Consider the following 19982-nt stretch of genomic DNA (forward strand, 5'->3'; position numbering starts at 1 on the left):
CCCCAGCCTGGGGAAATATGATGCACCAGTTACAGTAAACTTTGAGAGGATACATAGAGAGAAGGGAAGAGTTTGGAACTATGGGCAAAATGGGACAGCTGTACTATTTTTCAGACTCTTATGACTGGATATCTATTACTTGATTTGAGGTGATAATGAATCCTAAACCACTGGTCTTTTTTTGTGTGTGTGTGAGGAAGATCAGCCCTGAGCCAACATCCATGCTAATCCTCCTCTTTTTGCTGAGGAAGACCGGCTCTGAGCTAACATCTATTGCCAATCCTCCTCCTTTTTTTCCCCAAAGCCCCAGTAGATAGTTGTATGTCATAGTTGCACATCCTTCTAGTTGCTGTATCAGACCACCAGTCTTACTCAATATCTAGAAGACTTCTAAAAGTTAATTTGAGATGATTGTTAAATTATCAGATTTTTTGGTTTGTCTACAGCTTTGGTCCTTCTAATTAAAACTCAAAATTTTACCTGACTCGAAATTTTCTTTGCCTAAACTGGGTCACTAACTTCTGAGCTACTTTTGCTTCCCTTTTTAGGGCCAATGAGAAGAGAGGATACTTGCATGCAAGAGAGAAATGAGGTAAGCTCGCAGGCTCTCTTCTTAGCAATGTTGAGGTGTTGTTTGTGAAATGAAGGTGGGAGGTAGTGAAGACAGCTAATTGTTATGAAAAGGTTTCTTTTTTCCCTCTGTCCCAAGGTTTGGCTTTAAAGCTCAATAAACCTGGAAATTTCTTTGTCTAGAGAAGGATCATACCCTAGGAAAACTGGCTCACACTCCTCGTACTCACAAGGGATGGATTTGTACCAGAAAGCCAATTTAATAATTTATGGTAAGGAACAGAACTTCCAAATGGACTGAAATGTGTGTTGGTCTGTCAGTGTATTATCTTTTCGGTAGGGATGTCAAGTCAGAAATTTAAATTAACAACAGATTGGAGCTGAATAAATATATGAAGTTGGAAATAAGAAGGGGACTGCAAAGTCAAACATGTTTCATTTGATATACCTCAGCCAGGATGGGTACCCTCTCCTTCTTCCAGTCCTCACGTGTCATCAGCCAGTTCAAGCTCTTAGTTTCTAATGCTACAAGTGTCTCTTTTCCATCTTTTGATGCTCTTGAAATTTTTACTAGAGATCTCTGAGTGTTGGACATGGCTCCATCTAGTTTTCAAATGGTTCTGACTTTACAAGGAGAGCCTGTTGCAGAGCCAGGTTGCCCTCCTACAAAAATATTGTCATCTACTTCCTTCTTTAACCAATCTTATCCATAAATCCAAATGCTACTATTTGACCCAACCCACAGTACTTTCTTTTTCTCCTTTGCTATGGTTATTACCTAGAAGGCTCTTTGCAGCTCCAGGCCCTGGGTTCTGAATGTGGTTCCCTTACATGCCCACAGAGCTTTATGCTGCTTTGAAAGCCTTATTTCTCAGAACTACTCTCAGACTTGGCTGACGCTATAGTCCCAAGGGTATGATCTTTTTTTATTTGCATACTTATAAAGGCCCTATAGACATTATACATAAAGACCAAAATCTTAGTACACTGGAAGGAGCCTCTGTAATCAACACTGTTTATTTATTCATTCATTATTTGAACATTTATTTTTACATTTATTGCCTTACTTATTCATTTAACAAACATTCATGAAAGTGCCTTGTGCTGGACTAATTAGGAATACAGAGATGAGTCAAACATGATCATTGCCCTCAAGCAGTTTGAAGTATACTAAACGGATAAGAAATGTACAAAAATAACTAAACTACACATTAAATTATGAGCCTTGAGATGAGAGGTTGAGGGAAGGGCACTCCATATGGAAGAAACAGCTTAAGCAAAGGTAGTCCTATTGCTGTTAGTTCTAACTTGTATTCTTGAGGTTTCCTCACCATTTGCCGCTCAGGCTTGAAGGAGTTGCAGCTTTCTTGTTCTTAGGTAAACTGTTTTCAGATTTTGCCTCAAAATCCCATCTTGCCATGGAACCTATTGGAATCTAGTGAGACAGATAGGCATGTGAGTTGTAGTGGAATGAGATAGCATGAGGAACAGTGAGGAAGGCTGATATGCAGTCATTTGATTTTGCACAGCCTTTGGCTCCCTGATCTTTGAATTTCTCTGCACTAATGAAATAAAGATGAAACAAAACTTGAGTAGTGTCATCTGCTCAAGGGACTTACCTTGTCTGTGCAAATTAGGTTTCTGTGGTGAGACACCAAATGCACTCAACTTCCTCTTTCAACAACAAATTTGTCAGTTATCAGCAGTATCCGTGCCACCCAGAGTTAGGCTTTTTTACCCCCAGATCTCTGCCAAGAAATAAGAGTGCTAATACCGGCAAGGCTCCAGGGTAAGTTACAGCCTAGTATTTGGGAATTGGTGGTTCCATATGGGAAGATTTGTGGGAGTGTGAAGATCCATGAGAGAAGCAGATGTGGGACCAGTGTCCAAATTGAAAATGGTCCCTGGTTTCTCATTTCAGACTTCTTACAGCAGGAGCAATGGTGATTGCCCATGAGTCTGACTAGAGTAGAAAGTTAGGGTTAATGCCATCAGTCTCCACCATTACTCCAGGAGCATGGAGTCTGTGTTGCAGCTCACTCTTTGCTGAGGGCTCCTTGTTTCTTCATCAACCAGAGAAGATGGCACAGAGTGGTAAGAAAAGAGTGTGTCCAGTGAGACTCATTGGGACAACTTGACATATTTAGCCAAAAAAGAGGATTTGCATTTCTGCTCTGTATAATTTATCTAGTTGCATAATGAAGGAAAATTTTTATGTATAAACCCCTTACTTTGCTAAGTTTAGCTTTCACAGATACAGCAGCAAATAGTAAGTTCTTTCAGGAGAGAAGGAAACAAAGTTATATCACTGATTTTAGAGCTGAAAGAGCTCTTACAGATCCAAATCCTTTACAATACAGTTGGGGAAACAGAGAGCCAATGGTGTGAGGACACATAGGATCGCCCAGCTAGTTCGTGGAAGAGTTGGAACTAGAACCCATGTCTTTTAAATCATGTTCTCTTTCCCTTACAGCAGCCTAAATCTCCCAGAGAATATTGTAAATGTATTTATAACTATGTTGAATTTTAGGTTAGGAAAGGAAAATGTATTCCAGCTGACAAGCTCTGGTGAAATGATTTCAGAGTCTATTCAGAGGTGTTTCTTGATCCTTTGAAACCTGCTTTTTGACCCAAGTTCAGCCCTACTGGAGAACAGAGCCCAAAAGAGAGGCGCCTATCTTTTCAATGATTATTGTTCTTATTACTCTGAGTGCTAGCAACCTCTCTGGTTCTGAGCCAACAAGACTGAGTCAAAAGGAGACTTCCAGTTGGGGAGTCCTTGAAGGTGGACTGTGCCACACCAGTTGGTACCAGGATCATTTTGGATAGAATGATAACAAGCTTTGTTGTGCTTTTTGGAGGGAGTAGTTTCAGTCCTAAGGTTCCTGCAAGTGGGGACATTTTTATTTCGGTTGTTCAAACAGATGTACGGAGTCATTGCCATTTTTATTAATTGAGGAGTTTATCTCTTAGCAATTGTGATATAATAAAATTATTCACTCCTGAAAATAGGTGATATGCTGGTATACTGAAGTGGGAAATGGCCTGAACTATACTGAGAATCAGGTCATGCATTTGGGGTAATTGTCTTTGCAATGGTTCCTGTTGAACATGGGTCCTTCTTTGGTCAAAAGCAGTTCCTTTTTGGGCTCAAGTGGAAAAGTTGTTGAGTTCAAGTTGTAGACTGCTCAAATCCTGGCAGTGGTGGAGCATAAGCCTTCAAATGGGTGAGCATACTTCTGGGTGGTTTTGAGTGGCTCTTCATGGCCAGTCCTGTTTGAGGTAAGTCAATTGGTGTCCTAAGAGTCAGTGCAGTCTGTAACCCTTTGTCACAGCTCTAGCAAAGAGGATAGAGCTATCTGTTGTAAAACTACCCTTTACCCTTTCTAAGAGTTCCAACTATCAAGGCAATGACTGGAAGGGAGTCTATGCTTTATCTAAAAACTCTTGGACAAAACGTCTACTCACAAAAAAAAAAGTCTACTTAGACTCCAGGTCAGGATATTTTGCAGGGAAGTTTTCATTTTATATTGGTTCACAGGCATCACAGGCACAATGATGAAGTAGAGGAATTAATACACAGAGAGTCAAGAAATCTTGGTTCTAATTCAAGTTCTGCCAATGACTCACTGTGTGGCCTTGGGCAAGCTGCTTTATTTCTCTGGGTCTCAATATTCTCACCAATAATAAGAGGAGAGAGTTTGGAATAGATGGTCTTTAATTTTTTTGCTAGCAATGCAATGATTTGACTCTAGTCTCCTAGGTACCTGAGAAGAGTTATATACATGAAGTGGTAAATAATGGGACCATAGCAGGTAAATCTAACTAGAGGGGACCTTCTGGAAATAATAGTCTAGATCTCAAGGGGAACCCAGTAACCTTTGCCAAGGAACATTATGTTTCTTTCAGAATAATGTTTTCATGAGAACTTCAACTTTTAGACCACAGGCAAGTGTTTTGTAAGCAATTTCCTTTTTTTCCTTCAAATGATAAAACACAAACAACAAACAATATAAAGAGTTCTCAAATCTGATTTCCACAATGACAATGTCGCTCAATCAATATTTCTCAATCTTTTAAAACCCAGGTTCCCTTTGAGAAGCATAAAAATCTCACTACAAGGTTACTGTGGACTTGCCTCCCTAGGAAGTAGACCCTGGACTCCTAGATAAACCTACCCCATTACATTGACATTTTCCAGGTACTGTGTGTCCAACAGCCAAAAAAGATGTTGTAGATAAGTACTTTCAGCATTTTGTATTACAGGGACAATTATTTTGATTTCCAAATATATTTACTATAATAAGGAATATTTTTTTCAAGTAACACATTTTCCACTCTTCCACTTTAAGAATTATTGCTTTAATCCTGCTAGCCACCTCTCACAACTATGCTTTTTGGGGGATTTTCCAAATACAGAAAAGTATAAGATCCAACCAAAGGCCCATGGAAATTACTCTCTGTACAAGTAAAGCGGAAAGGAACTAACATATATTCAATGTCTACTGTGTGCCAGGCATGAAAATATGTACTTTCATGTACATTTTGCATTTAATCTTCACAACGATCTATGCTGCAGGCACTGTGATCCTAGTTTCATAAATGAGGACACAGATGCCTAGAGATATGAAGTCAGTTGTTTCAGGTTAGACAGCTGATAACTGAGTCAAGATATGATCCCACGTCTGCCCAAAAATGATACCTCATTAGGCGTCTTTCCTAGATGATCAAAAATCCAATAAAGATGAACACATGGAAGTTCAATTCTAACTTTAAGATATTAGTTTGTGACTAGTCTAATTGCTTTAATTCATTTTAAGAATAAAAATAATTTTTACTTCCTCTAATTTATAGAAAAAAATTCTAGACTTGCAGAATATTTCCAAATATTTGTCTTTCTGATGCCAAGCTGAGTTATTTAGAGTTGATTTCAATTAATTCAGGAAATAACAGAGTTCCAAATTCCAGTGGCTCTTCATTGGCTGTGGTTGTGAGTGATTGAATAAAGGCCTTCGTAGTTATGGCGGTCAGACTGGCTTGGGCAATTTATATGAGACTTTTGTGGTTTAAAAAAGAAGAAAAAGGTAAGAAAAGTAAGTTATGTTCCCAAATAGCCTGTAAAGGTTGTCCCTAGAGAGTGGGAGGGGCACCCATCAGCAATCTTTCCCTATTTAATTTCCCCTTCTCCTCCCAAGATGACAAGTCCACATACTGGCCCTATCATCAAAGAAAATAGGAAAAACAAACTTGATAAACGTATTCACTTAGTGGTATTAGCGACTTAATGATGAGGCATTAAAAGAAGGAAAAGACAGAGAGGATGAAGCTTTGTAGAGTTGTACTAGGGAAAGAGCAGTCACCTTGATGTCAGAAGCCTAGGTTCCACTCTCCTCACTCTGTTACTTGCTAACCTTATGTCTTCAGGTAAATGAAGTCACTTGTTTGAGCCTCAGTTTCCTGATCTGTAAAATGGGGATGATATCCTCTGACCTGATTATTCACAATACCTTTAATAATGATTAACAGCAATTATAGATGTTGTAATGCTTTGTAAAGTGTAAATCAGCAGGTGAGTTGAGATAGTGGTAGCTGCATTGATGATGGCAGTGGCAGTGCTGGTGGTAATAGTTAGAGGCAGAGGTTGAGAGGGGCCAGGCCCATAAAGTCAAGGCAAGTTAGAGCTGTAAGGGAGTTAAAGATCATCCAGTTCAAACTGTCTCATTTTAATAATGATGGAAATGAAACTGACAGAAGAGAAGGGGCTTAACAGGACAGCACAAAGAGTTAGTATTTGAATACTTACTGGAATCCAGGTGTCTAGCTCCGAATCCAGTACTTTTTTCAATATATTCTACTACTTTTCAATCTTCCTCATCCTACAAGTCTTGTCAATCCAGGTCACTACTACTATAAAGAAATTGTTCCAGTTCTCTATACACAGATCTATTATGGTTTGGGTTCATAGGCAAAACTCCATAAAGATCCTTGGTTTTGATACAATCCTACCCTGACACCTGGTGGGAAGTCATTTGCCATATATGCATAGTTATAAAAGTGCTAGAACGAGAACCGAGAAGAATAGCTTCTTCATCTTTGAAGAACAGTCTTATCTACAGAAATACCACTCTAAAATATCTTTCTGTCTGTGCAATAAGTTGTTTGGATAAGAAAAATTTTAGCTTTCTCTGCTCGTGAAGAGCTGTATTACAATTGATGTCATAGTAGGTATGACTTTGAGAAAGAAACTTAATCCTGCTGAGCCTCCATCTTCTGCTCTATAAAAGGGTATAATAGTAATTAACTCAGAGCTCTTACAAGGATTAGAGGTAACATATGAATAGTCCTTAGCTAGTGACTGATAGGATGCATGTGGAAACTTCTTGGACTTAGTACTTTACTGAAATTTAGAAGTCTGGTAAAAGCTCTGATGCCATAATAATATAAGCCCACTTTTGCTGTACCTTTGTGAAACCACAGCATTGAGCTAGGTGGTTGGGAAGAGAAGCTGCCTTTGGGTAGATGTTACTGGTACCTACTAAGTTTTGGGATTCAGCTGCATTGAATCATATTCAAAGACCTGACAACTTTTGTGTTCTGAGACAAAATTTAGATTTTTTCCATAAAGTCAAGTGTTTAATGACCAAATTCACACTTAAACTTATGGGATTCCTGTGGGATTTTAAATAAGCTGGGATTACAGGCATTGGAGCTCTTAGGTGTCCAGATTTATTAGACTCTAACTTTATTATCCTTGCCTTGACCATATTTTCCTCAGTAGCAGAGGAAGAAAGACTATGATTGTTGTTTGGGAGTGTAGTTCATGGGAGAGACATTGTAAAGTAAAACTGCCTTGGGATCTGCTAATATGTGCCTATTCTCCATACTCTTACCTTTACAAACCAATGTGTATGAAGTGAGTTGCTACTGCATGCCTAACCCTCTGCTAAGCAAAATAAAGAATATAAAAGTCTAAGATGCAGAGTCTTCCCTCAGACACACTACATTCTTATAGTGAAGCCTATACATCCAGTAAGAGTACAAAGAAGTAGGAAGTCAGAATAGGGTTGCCCAGGGCAAAGGGAAGATGAGAGTTCACATGGGACCTTGAGAGAGGAGTAAAATATTGACCTCTGAGATGGAATCCAGAGAGAAAGGAGTTTGATGGGGTTTTAGTCATAACTTTACACCAATCATCTTCATTATCAGGAACATCCTTAGACCCACACTGAAAGTGAATCTGGCTAGCTCAAAGATGGTAGCTGATTTTTCTGCTTTGATTATTAGATTAGAACTCTGTGCTGGCCGTTCCCTTTGGGTTGGCCCCTGTCATCAAACCCTTTTTTCAAGAGAAGAGGTATCCTTCTTTATGGTCGTGCCCTTTGGTGTAGGCAGTGTATACCCTGGACAGAGCACTGCACACTGGAGAAACTAAGAAGCATTTACTTTTATAAGGCTGATGTTGAAGGCACTGGGAGTTCTGCTCTCATCTCTATCTGGGTGTTCATAACCATGGAGTTAAGGGCTGAAGTATATGCTGAGGACATGGCATTTTCACAGGTTATAATTTTGCCTGGCCTTTATTGTCTATGTGGTCCTGGTTAGCTGAGTTGGTTATGCAATATCAGTGACATCAAGCCCTTGGGATAATTTCCTACATGGGCCAGTTAACATCAATTGTTTTAATAGTGCTATATATTTAGCCTTGTTCTAGGGTTTTAGAGAAAGAAAGAGATAAAGAAATTTAGGGCATGGCCCCTGACTTCACAAAGCTCACAACCTGGTGTGGAGAGATCCATAAATAGTTAAACAATATAAGAATTGTCATTAGGCAAGATATTTGTTCAGTTAAAGGTATTTACTGAATGACTATGTGCCAGTCATTCTGCTAAGTTCTGGAGACTTAAATATGAGTAAGACATGGTCTTTGCCTTCAAAATGCTCATAGTTTAGTTAGAAATACAGAGACATAAATGGAAACATTTAATATAATACACTAAGTGTATTGTTAAAGTAGTTCCTGTGGTGACATGGTAGCCCAAATTTGTGTTTTTGATATATCATTTTGGTAACAGAGTAGAGAACAGTTTTAAAAGGGCAATCCTTGAGACAGGTAGACCAGTTAATGAGTGTTTTGATAATCAAGAGAGAGAGAAAAGAGAGAGGGAGAGAAAGACAACTTGGTTTATTGAATAAAAGAGAAGAAGGGGTCTAGGATTATTCTAAGGATTCTGGCTCTTATAACTGGATAGATGGTGGATAAGTAAAAGGTCAGGGAGCATGGTGAGCATGGACATGTTCATTTTGAGATGTCTGTGAGACACTCAAATTGGAAATCTCAGCTGGAAGTTGGACATATAGCTTTAATATCTGAGGAGAGGCAAGGCCTGGACATAGGGACATGAGAGTCGTCAGGATATGAATGGTAATTGAAGCCATGAAAGTGGATGATGTTACTTAGCACAAGGATGCTGAATAAGAAGAGAAGATACAGACCTAGGGAAATGAATATTTAAAGGATATGTAGAGATAAAAGAAGTCATGAAAGAGATTCAATATAAATGGACATATAGTTAAAAAGAGAATTAAGAAAGAGTTGTGGCTTAGAAGCCAAGTGAAGCGAGCATTACAAAAAGATGGATGTGGTCAGACTGTGTCCAAGGCAGCAGAGAAGTCCTGTATGATTTAGCAACATGATGGTCATTTGTCACTCTTGCTAAAGCAGTTTCAGTGAGGTTGTGAGGGTATGCACGCCACCTTAGAATGCATCGAAGAATGGATATAAAGTGAAGAAAAGGAAACAATCAGTGTAAACCAACATTGTGAGAAGGTTATTTAAGAAGAGAAGGAAAGTAACAAAGAGCTAGAATAAGATGCACAGACAAGAGAAGAATTATTTTGGGGGTTGGAAAGACTTGATGACAAAGATCTAACTGAGACCGGCGGACAGCATGATGATCTAAGAATGAAAGGGAACAATTAATGAAACAGGATCCTGAGAGAGATAAAAGGGATAAAGAGAATGAGAATTCATCTTGAACAACAGGAAAGACAGCTGTGTTAAGAAGTAAGAAGGATGCAGCTGTAGATAAGACTGTGTGTGTTGGGAGGGGACAATGGATGAAATTGAGTTGCTTCTCACCAAATAACCTCAATTTTCTCTGAGATTTAAGAAGTAAGACCTTCTGCTGAGAAAGATGAGGATGGGAGAGCAGAAGAGAAGAAGCTTTAGTAGAGTTGTGAATGTGTTGAATGGCCACCATGGGAATAGGAGAAGATACTAATCAGGAGTGTGCGAAAGGAGTCTGGAGCAAAATATCTTAGGCTGGAGATCATAAATTTCTAAGTTTTGACATTCCAAATAGATCCTGGTATTTTTAATAGGATCATTCAGCAGTTTGGATAGCAAAAAAGAAAATGGATTGTGGACTTGATCTGGGACTAATACCTTTCCAGGCTGGTGCAGCAGAAGAATGGTGAGCACGGAAGTTGAGGGTTCTTGTGTGACAGCAGTTAATTTGACCATTTAACCTAGGCTGGGTAGGGGAGGAAGTAAGATGAGGGAAGGTGCTAGGTCGGACCAGGAGTGATGGAGAGATTTCCAAATTTAAGTTGTCTGGGAATGTATGGTGCATTTTCAGTGAAGCTCAGAGATTAGAATGTTAAGAAAGAAAACCATTTGAAGAGTCAGGAATTGATGAAGTTTGGCAGAAAGTACAAATTTGAAAAGTCCTGAAATAAGGAAGAAGTGAATTGGCTCAGATTGTCAGGAAAGGTGAATGCTGTGAGCTGCTGATCTGAAAGGGCTTTGGAAAAGTGCAAAACTGTGCTTTATAAATAACATTTCACATGTTTTATAAATGAAATTATCTTTGACTCTTCAGTCAGTTTCCAAAACTGGTCAATTCCGTGTCTGACTTTTACTTGAAATTCTAATATTCCCATCATACCAAGTTCAGAGCTTATTTTTTATTACCTAGACTCTTGCAACAATAGGGTGAGAAGCTATCCTGTTTGCCCTGTACTGTCATGGTTTTAGCACTGAGAATTCTACATCCTGGGAAATCCTCAGTCTTAGGCAAACCTAGACTCTTGGTCACTCTACAAACTCCCAACTAATTTGGACCTCCCGTCTCTGGTCTCCCATCTTTCCAATTCATCTTCTACACTGTTGCCAGAGTTGTATTTCTAAAACACAAGTATGGTAATATCACATCTCTTCCCAGAATTCTTCAATGACTCTCCGTAAAACACTCCACGATCTGTTGCATCTACCTTTGTAGTCTCTTTTTCCTTCCACTACCTTCTCCCACTCTCACCTTCCATTCCACCTTCCCCACCATCTCACTGTGTTCTTCAGCTGGGCTGGAACACTTATTATTCTTTTCCATAGGTCATTCATTTTTATACTTTGGGACCTTTGAGTGCTATTCATTTATCTCTGGAATTCCTTTTCCATCCTTTCTTCTCTTAAACCCTGAACATCCTCACAACTACTTATTAAAACTGGACTTAATCTACAAGTTGAGCTTCCAATCTTCCTCTTCTGTACAGGATTCATTTCTACTACAGAAACTTCTTTGTTATCTTTTTCATGGCATGTTTTAAAAATCTATTATAGTTAGTTATTCTTATGTCTGTCTCTTCTAAATGATGATGAACTTCTTGAGGCTAACAATCATATATTATTCTTCTCTGAAATTTCCCACCCCACTCCACCATCTTCAGCAATTAGCATATTGGATACACACATAACAGATGGTCCATTTGTTGGATGAAATTATGAATCACTAAATCCTGGATGAATGATATTGATAATACCCCAATTTAGAATTTCTTGAAGAGACAGGACTTGGCCACAGCTTTGAAGGGCTACTAGGACTTAAATACAATAGTGTATAAGTCAGGAAAAGTAAGGTTAACTTTATCTCTTCCCCAGCCAGCATCTCTATTTTTCTCTCCAACCCTTTCCCTACAGGGACCAGCAAGAAAATGTAGATGGCTTGGCACAAATGCCATGTTCTCTGGCTCAAGTGCTCTGTCTTTCAGAATTTAATGGAAGCAACCTGACATGGTATAAAGAGCATTGAGTAAGAGGCCTAAAAACATGACTTCTGGTCCCAGCTCAACTATATTCTAACCCTGTGACCTTGAACAGGGAACTGGATTGTTCTTGAATGCATCTCTTTGTCAGCTAAACATTATGGTAGGGATATTACTAGTATCTGTTTATTTAACTCAGAGGGATGATACTGTGCTACTATGAGGATTTCTTATCATCTACACTATTCACCTCAGTTCTTATCATGCACTGATTGTGATGTTGGAGATTTTTAAAATATTCCCCCCACCATACCAGAAGCTTCTCAGGGACAGAGATTATGGCAGATGATTTTATATTCTTCACAGAACCTAACACAGAGTTCATAGAATGGTACTTATTAAATATACATTGATTGAATGATGGCCTCCCAGGCAGCCAGAGTCCTCAAAAAGCCATGGAAAAAAGTAAATATAATTATTTTCCCTTTGTGCTTACTTTCCATATGTGGAGAGCTTTGGGGACTACAGATGCAACCTTCTCACTCTCATTCCAGGTCCCATGCATAGGTGGGTAGGAACTCATTTGCTGTTGAGATGAGGCAGGTGTACCCTTTGTAGAATGGCAATCAACAAAAATAAGAGATTGAGATGCTTTTAGAAGCAGATCAAAAGGACTACCCTCTTCCTGAGATCCAGGTAATAATGTTGATAGTACTCTGAAACCTTGGGCTATGCTCCTTTCTACCCATAGGATATATCTGACCATCCGTGATTTCTAAATTGATTATTTTGCTTTTCTCTCAGGCTTCTACAGACATGACTTTTCTAAGTTGAAAAGGGTAGGTGCAGGGAATATTGATGATAATGGCCCAGATCAGAAGACCACATTTTAGGGAAATAGTAGGCAGCAGAAGTGTATTAGTTGACATATCAGGGTTTACATTTGTTTTTATCACTTCTAAATAGGGACTTTAAACTATTGTGTATGCAATTCAATCCAATCATACAATCTTTCTTTGAATGCTTACTAAGTAGCAGGCTAAGTCCAGGATATATGGTGTGAACAGATCAGATCTTGTTTTAGCACTAATGGAGCTAACAGCACAGTGGGTGAAATAGCCAATAAACAAGTAAACAAACATCTAAATTACAAATGTTGATGCTACAAAGAGAAAGAAGAGAGAGTATGTAATAATGTGTAAGATTACTTAGATAGTATTGGCGGTGAAGGTCTCTCTGACCTGCAAACTGAGATCAAAAGGAGCCAGATATGTGAAGATCTAGAGGAAGAGAATTCCTGACAGAAGGAACACATGTGCAGAGGCCTTTGTCAGGAAAATACCTGGGCTTGCTCTAGAAACTGAAAGCATCTCAGTGTATTTGAAACATAGAGAATGAGGAAGAGAATGGCGTGAGGTGATGTTGAAGGGCACAGAAACTGTATTAGATATGGCCTTTAGGCCACCATGAAAAGTTTGGCCTTAATACGAAAGAGAACTGGCAAAGAATGACATGATATTTCAACAAAAGATCACTTGGGCCACAGGGTGGAAAAAATTTTAAGGGATTAATAGATAACATAGTCCCTGCCATGAAGGAGTGTAAAATCTAATTAAAGAGAAAGACATATTAACAGAATTTCAATAAGTCTGTAAGTGCCATGACAGAGGCAAAAGAGTATAGAGACAAGCATGGGTTCCATTCTAATACACCACCTCTACACTATGCAAGTTTTGTGACTTTAGTGCAACTTATTCAACCTCTCTTGGTCTCAGTTTCCTCATTTGTAATATGAAAATAATCACAGTGTTGCTATGAGGATTAAGGAAATAAAATATGAAACGTTTCTAGTCTGTAAATAAATCGTAGCCCACAATAAATGGTAGCCATAATTGATGTTAGTGTTAGACACAGCATAGGGAATGGACTCAGAGGGCAAGACTGGGGTGCAGGAAGTGCAGTTAGGCATCTGTTACAATAGTCAAGAGGAATGTTGATGGTGCCCTGGATTAGGATGGCGACAGTGGAAGTATAAATGAATTGGAGATAAATTTTAAAGCTTTTTAGGAGCGAGAATAACCTGGTTTCCGATTGGATGTGGGCAAAATGTAGTGATAGGTATTGGAGGAATCCCCAGTTTCCAGCTTGAGTGTCTGGGAGGGAAAGTCATGACACTGACTGAGAAGGGGAGCTCAGATTCACAAGTAAATTGCCAATCTCCCACATCTTTCTGAGACAGGAACCAAAGATATGTCTAGATTGAAGGGGAGAGATTGGCAACACAGGGGACACAGACCAACCAGAAATAGTCAACAATAGAGCCAGAACCAAAGAGAGAGAGGCCGAGAGAGAGGCAGAGACAGAGAGAAGGAATATACTCTAAGTTTAGCCCTTCTATTCAGTAATTTCCTGTTAGTAGCTTCTTAGGTTGTTCTCCTTTCTTAAATTTCAGAAATGTCACAAGTTGTCTGCAGCATGCTAACTGTTCCCTCTCTGAGAGATGTTACATTTCTGTCCTACCCAAAATAAATTCTCCCAGCCTCTCCCTAACATGGGGATTTTACATTTAATTGTCACCAAACAGATTTGGGGAAAATCCCTTCCTACCTCTCCTTCAGTGTGGAGAAGAGAAGAGGTTTTGGAAAGCAGGCCATGCAAATCTCCAAGCTTACAACAAACCGTGAGTTGCAGAGGCATAAGAACCCACAGAAAAAAGGAAGTGTGAACTTGACTTCTAGCATGCTGTTCTGGGCTAATAGGGCTCTGTTATTTAACACAGAGATAAGAACAGAATATGCCCCTTTAGTAAGTGAAACTTTCTACACCAGTTATGCAGAAACAAATACCCATGTCTGTAAAGTACAAAAGTGGAAGTGTAATTTGGGTGGGTGTGACCTGTTCTTAGTTCTTGGAATTGTAATGCATTTGATGCGTTTTCTCTTGCTTTCTCACAGCCTCTACACAGATAATAGATAATAGTAGAAACAGTGCCAATACTGAAGTCAAAGTGAGTGGTGAGAAGGGATGGGTGACATGTGTGGGGACAGGTGTTTAGTTATATCCTGATGGTTTAATCTTAGTGTTATAAGATCACAAGTTCATAATTATATCATAATTAGAAAGGTTCTGCCATAAGGTGCCCTCCATACATTACAATGAGCCCCATTCTATTAAGTAGTCCCTCCTGAGCAGAGAGTGTAAAGTGATATAGTGGAAATAGCATAGACTTTGGAGCAAGTCAGGCATGATAGTAAATCTCATTTTAACTATTTTCTAGCTTTCTTACCTCAGACAATTTACTGAATGTCTCTGAACCTCAGTTTGCTCATCTGCACTATGAGAGTAATAATAGTACCCACCTCTTAGGACGGTTGTAAGAATTAAATTAAATAATGCATGTGAAAAATTCCATTGCAGATTCTGGGGTACATCATTGATAGTCACATCATGATAATTATTTTCTGTCTTTTCACGTGTGGGCACCCCCCCACCTTCTCTTCTAGGTCATACACACATAAGTAAGATGACTGCATGACTCTTTAGGGCATATCACAGATAGGCTAAGTAAGGAGTATGGAATACAAGGGGAGGGAAAGTGAAATTACTTTTTAGAGTAATGGTAGCTAATAATGTTGACTCTATCTTATCTGTGAATTAATCACTTGGGGTTCTGTTCTTATATCACATTTCTATTTCCTGAAGGAGGCCTTAAAATGATATAGGAAGTCATTCTGCTACTTATGAAGATAATCTAAAAGCAGGCTACTCCTTTGTTTTTGTAAACTTACTTAAAATAAAATAAAATAAAAACAACAACAAAAAAACCTTTGTTCCACTTGAAGAACAACCTCACTACTTTATTTCTTCCTCTTTTAGATCAAAATGCAATAAACACTCTTGCAATATGGACAGAAGCTATGTATGTAAAATTTTGTCTTTGGGAGGAAAACAAATGATGAAGAGAAGGGTGTGTATAAAGATTAGGCACCTTGTTCTCCCATTTGAAGTCGCAGATCTTCCATTTGGTAGCTTTATGGTCTTAATAAACTCATCTCTGGGCCAGTCTTCTTGTACCAGTATTATGTAGAGGCTGAATTAAATGATTTTCCAATGTCCTTCCCAGTCTAAAATTCTATAAGAGAGTTAAAGTAAAATAATGAGGTTGTTGCTTTCCTGCTATTCTTATTTGCAGGCAGCCTGCGTAAATCTATGGCCAGACCTTAAGAAGCCCTAAAGATTACTCTATATTCCCCAAATGCAATATATAATGCATAATAAAAACTACATTAAAGCATAAAATAAGATTAAGGAAATCTAGAAAACTTTTTTCCTTATGATGACTACTTTAACAAAAAAAGTATTAAATCTGAGTTGTTTCCAAAAAAATGATTTTACTGGCCTGTTTTCCTGGTGCTCTTATAAGTGTTCACTATGACTATTGGATAATCTGTGATGTCCATGATGTCACATCAGTACAGAATTTCCCTTAGGTGGAGAAATGGTCTCTTCCTTTCTAGATAATATAAAGGAAAATATCCTAGTTCAGTTTCTAAATTTATGTATTACTGAAATTTTTCATGTAAATTTGGAATGATACCTAAACCAAGAGAGAAAGACAAAGGGCACAAGAACCAGCAGCTACTGTCATAAAATAATAAGGAGGTAACATTCCCAATCCCGGAAAATCAGCTAGGGTACCGGCCATGCAAGCTAAAAGAGGCAGGGTCATTTTCCAAGTGTTGGGGTGCCAGGGTAGGAAGTCAGGACCTAATGGGCAAGGTGGCAGACAAAGGAAAGGCAAGGGGACCTAAAAGGTGAGGCAGTATTCGTTCTAACCAGGGCTTGGGGCAAGATAAATTTGGACACAAAAGAAACAGACTCAAATGCCACACCCTTTTTGCTGTGTTGAGAACAATAGATTGAATAGTTATAGGACATCCTTGCCTGCAAGATACAACTTAGACTCTAGGAGGGCAGTTTGGGGACAATTCCATGATTCTCTAACTGATTTCATTGGATGACATTGGATCAGTAGTATATCTTCCTTAAGCATCTGTTTCTTCATCTGTAAACAAGTCTGTTCTAATTTTAATATTCTATGTCTCTGTAAGTATAAAAAGGAATCTGGGTGTTGGTTAAAGAACTGGTTAACCATTATACTCTTTTTTTTTTCTTTGTTTTGGGCAGGGATCATAGCTTCACGGCTTACTTTGATGATTATACTGAAAAATTCATGATGGGTGGCAACAGTACCAGTAATGCTGAGACTGACTGCAATGTCACTAATGTGACATTTCAGTACTCCCTCTATGCAACCACCTACATCCTCATATTCATCCCTGGTCTTCTGGCCAACAGTGCAGCCTTGTGGGTTCTGTGCCGTTTCATCAGCAAGAAAAATAAAGCCATCATTTTCATGATCAACCTCTCTGTGGCTGACCTTGCTCACGTGCTGTCCTTACCCCTCCGGATTTACTATTACATCAGCCACCATTGGCCTTTCCAGAGGGCCCTTTGCCTGCTGTGCTTCTACCTGAAGTATCTCAACATGTATGCCAGCATTTGCTTCCTGACGTGCATCAGCCTTCAGAGGTGCTTCTTTCTCCTCAAGCCCTTCAGGGCCAGAGATTGGAAGCGTAGGTATGATGTAGGCATCAGTGCTGCCATCTGGGTCATCGTGGGGACTGCCTGTTTGCCATTTCCCATCCTGAGAAGCACGGATTTAGCCAACAACACTGAGTCCTGCTTTGCTGATCTTGGTTACAAGCAAATGAATGCAGTGGCTTTGGTTGGGATGATTACAGTTGCTGAGCTGGCAGGATTTGTGATCCCAGTAGTCATCATCGCATGGTGTACCTGGAAAACTACTATATCCTTGAGACAGCCACCAGTGGCTTTCCAAGGAATCAGTGAGAGGCAGAAAGCACTGCGGATGGTTTTCATGTGTGCTGCAGTCTTCTTCATCTGCTTCACTCCCTATCATATTAACTTTATTTTTTACACCATGGTAAAGGAAACCATCATTAGCAGTTGTCCCATTGTCCGAAGCACACTGTATTTCCACCCTTTTTGTCTATGCCTTGCAAGTCTCTGCTGCCTTTTGGATCCAATTCTCTATTACTTCATGGCCTCAGAGTTTCGTGACCAACTATCCCGCCATGGCAGTTCTGTGACCCGTTCCCGCCTCATGAGCAGGGAGAGTGGTTCATCAACGATTGGCTAAAAATAAAATAACTCTTTAATTGTGACTTTGTTTAAGTATGTTCCCTGGCTTTTTCCAAAGGCCGCAATGATCAGCCAGACAATTTCTTTAATCGAACTTTGGAAACAACAGAAATATCTTCTTGTGTGATTGTTGTGGTCACAGGAGTGTGATGGTGGAGGCAGAGTGTGAAAAATGTGGGAAAGGAAGGGAAGATGGAATTTACCTGTTTCTTCTTTGAAATTCAAGGCACTTTCTTATTTAAGAGACCTAGATCAAGTTTTTATGGATGTTTTCATCCAAGCTGAAATGGGATATTTTATCTTAAACATTTCTCAGTAAATATGATATTGTTAATAAGATACAATGAATACATGAATCTTTTCTAGAATGTAAAATTAAATCTCTTTCATATGAAGACATTTATTTGTGAATGAGAGTAAAAATCCCCAGTCTTTCTAAGAGATAAATGCACAGGCAAGGGGGAGTGAAGATAGTGAAGCAATGTGTGCATAAATATCAAGACCACAAACTTATTACTGAATAAAGAGCAAGGGAATTTGTTCATTCACTGAAAATGTATAGGATGTCTATTTTATTCTAGGTTGCCACTTTCTTAGGTTCTTTCACATATAGGATCTCATCTGGCCCTTCTAATAAACTTGTGGAAATTTCCGATACAAATGAATAAATGGAACCTCAAGGAAGCGAAGCAGCTTGCCTGGGAATAAACAGTGGTGAGCCAAAATTTTTCCTGTATATACCACATATGCTTAAGTTATTCTCTCCATTTCTGTTATTGCTTTTATTAAGTCGATACTAAACTTTACTTGAATGGTGAAGACACATAATAAAGCAAAGCTACATAAGACCAAGACCATTTCTACACAATTTACCTGAGATTATCTGAAAAGTCTGTGGCTTATGGGGATGGCATGTCAGGCTTCAGCCTGCAAAGTACCAAATGATAAATAGATAGATTATTGTTCTAACACTATCCCTATCTACTGAGTCTTGATGATCATGGGTATAGGAGACCCAAATAGCTTATTATTTCCCACAAAATATATTTTAAGGCTTAATGTAGGTCATACAAACCCCATAAGTGGATGAAATAAAGAAAGCTGTAAAGCTGAGAGATGAGAATTCTGTGAAACTTAGATTTTTTTGGAGCCAACCTCTTTCTTCTTAAACATTACTAGACATAACTCTGAACAAATTTGTGTATATTAAGAAACTTCTCTGTGAGCAGAGCTCACAGAATTGCATTAGAAACAGAAAGCATCACATCATGAATGAATTGACGAAAAGTGTGTGTCCTCCTTCTAGCAATCTTTTTATCCTCGTTTTTCTAGACGTTATTCCTGTTGTTTCAGAGCCATTATGGAGGATTTGAACACAAGCAATCCTCTGCTTCTCACGTTGGCATTTATGAACCTCAGTCCATCACTCTCATCTTTTATGCCTGCAATTTAAACAACATAGACACTTGGTGTGCAGGGAGAAGGGAAGTGGTAGTCCTCAGAATATCCTTTGAACACACTAGCTATGAAAGAGGAGGGAGAGGCAACTAACAAATGAGGAATTAAAAGAAAAAAAGAACAAGGTTTCTAGGAAGGGAGAGTATTGTAATTATAAAATAATGAAACTGGTTTTCTTGTGTTTTATTAGCCTGCATCTGAAGGCAGTCTAGAGTTTCCAGATTTGCTTGGAGTTAAAGGGAGCATTATCAGAATGTATAGACAGGCCCACTCTATGGAGATGATTTTGAAAGAAACCCATTTGGAACTACACATTCTGCTATTTTTATGAAGAAAAGGTATCTCAGTTCTAAATAGGCACACTTTATATTCCCGCCTTTCAAGTTGTTGGCAAGAGGTAGTGCTTCAAGCACAGGATTTGTGGATTAGTGGGCAAATTAAATTATGTGCTTTCCATTTGGCCACCATTAAGGTGAAATATTTTGGCCACCATTAAAGTGAAATCTCTGGGATTTTTCTGATATGTGAATTCCTATTGTAGTGAGAGAGAAAAAGATGACATCAAAGCAAGCAACAGTTGGTTCTTAAATTTTAAAGGCTGGGATGCCTTATATAATGCCAGGAGGAAAGGTGACAATGCTTGGTCTTATGACATAACAGCTCAAGAAATCAGTGAGACTGTTTTAAGG

At 38.8% G+C, this 19982-nt stretch overlaps 1 protein-coding gene across 2 annotated transcripts; it reads left to right on the plus strand.

Moving 5' to 3' along the window:
- The first annotated feature begins 550 nt into the window (after positions 1–550).
- P2RY10 (P2Y receptor family member 10) lies at positions 551–17858 on the plus strand. Of its 2 annotated transcripts, none has more exons than XM_058536245.1 (2): positions 551–592; positions 16798–17858. In XM_058536245.1, the coding sequence occupies exons 1-2, from the start codon at positions 588–590 to the stop codon at positions 17831–17833; spliced, it is 1041 nt and encodes a 346-aa protein (XP_058392228.1). In that variant the 5' UTR covers positions 551–587; the 3' UTR covers positions 17834–17858. The 2 variants fall into 2 exon arrangements, with proteins under 2 accessions (XP_058392228.1, XP_058392227.1); XM_058536244.1 differs by lacking the exon at positions 551–592 and adding an exon at positions 2229–2359.
- Positions 17859–19982: the final 2124 nt, after the last annotated feature.

Source organism: Diceros bicornis, chromosome X (assembly GCF_020826845.1).
Source record: "Diceros bicornis minor isolate mBicDic1 chromosome X, mDicBic1.mat.cur, whole genome shotgun sequence".
In the NCBI taxonomy this organism is placed as follows: domain Eukaryota; kingdom Metazoa; phylum Chordata; class Mammalia; order Perissodactyla; family Rhinocerotidae; genus Diceros; species Diceros bicornis.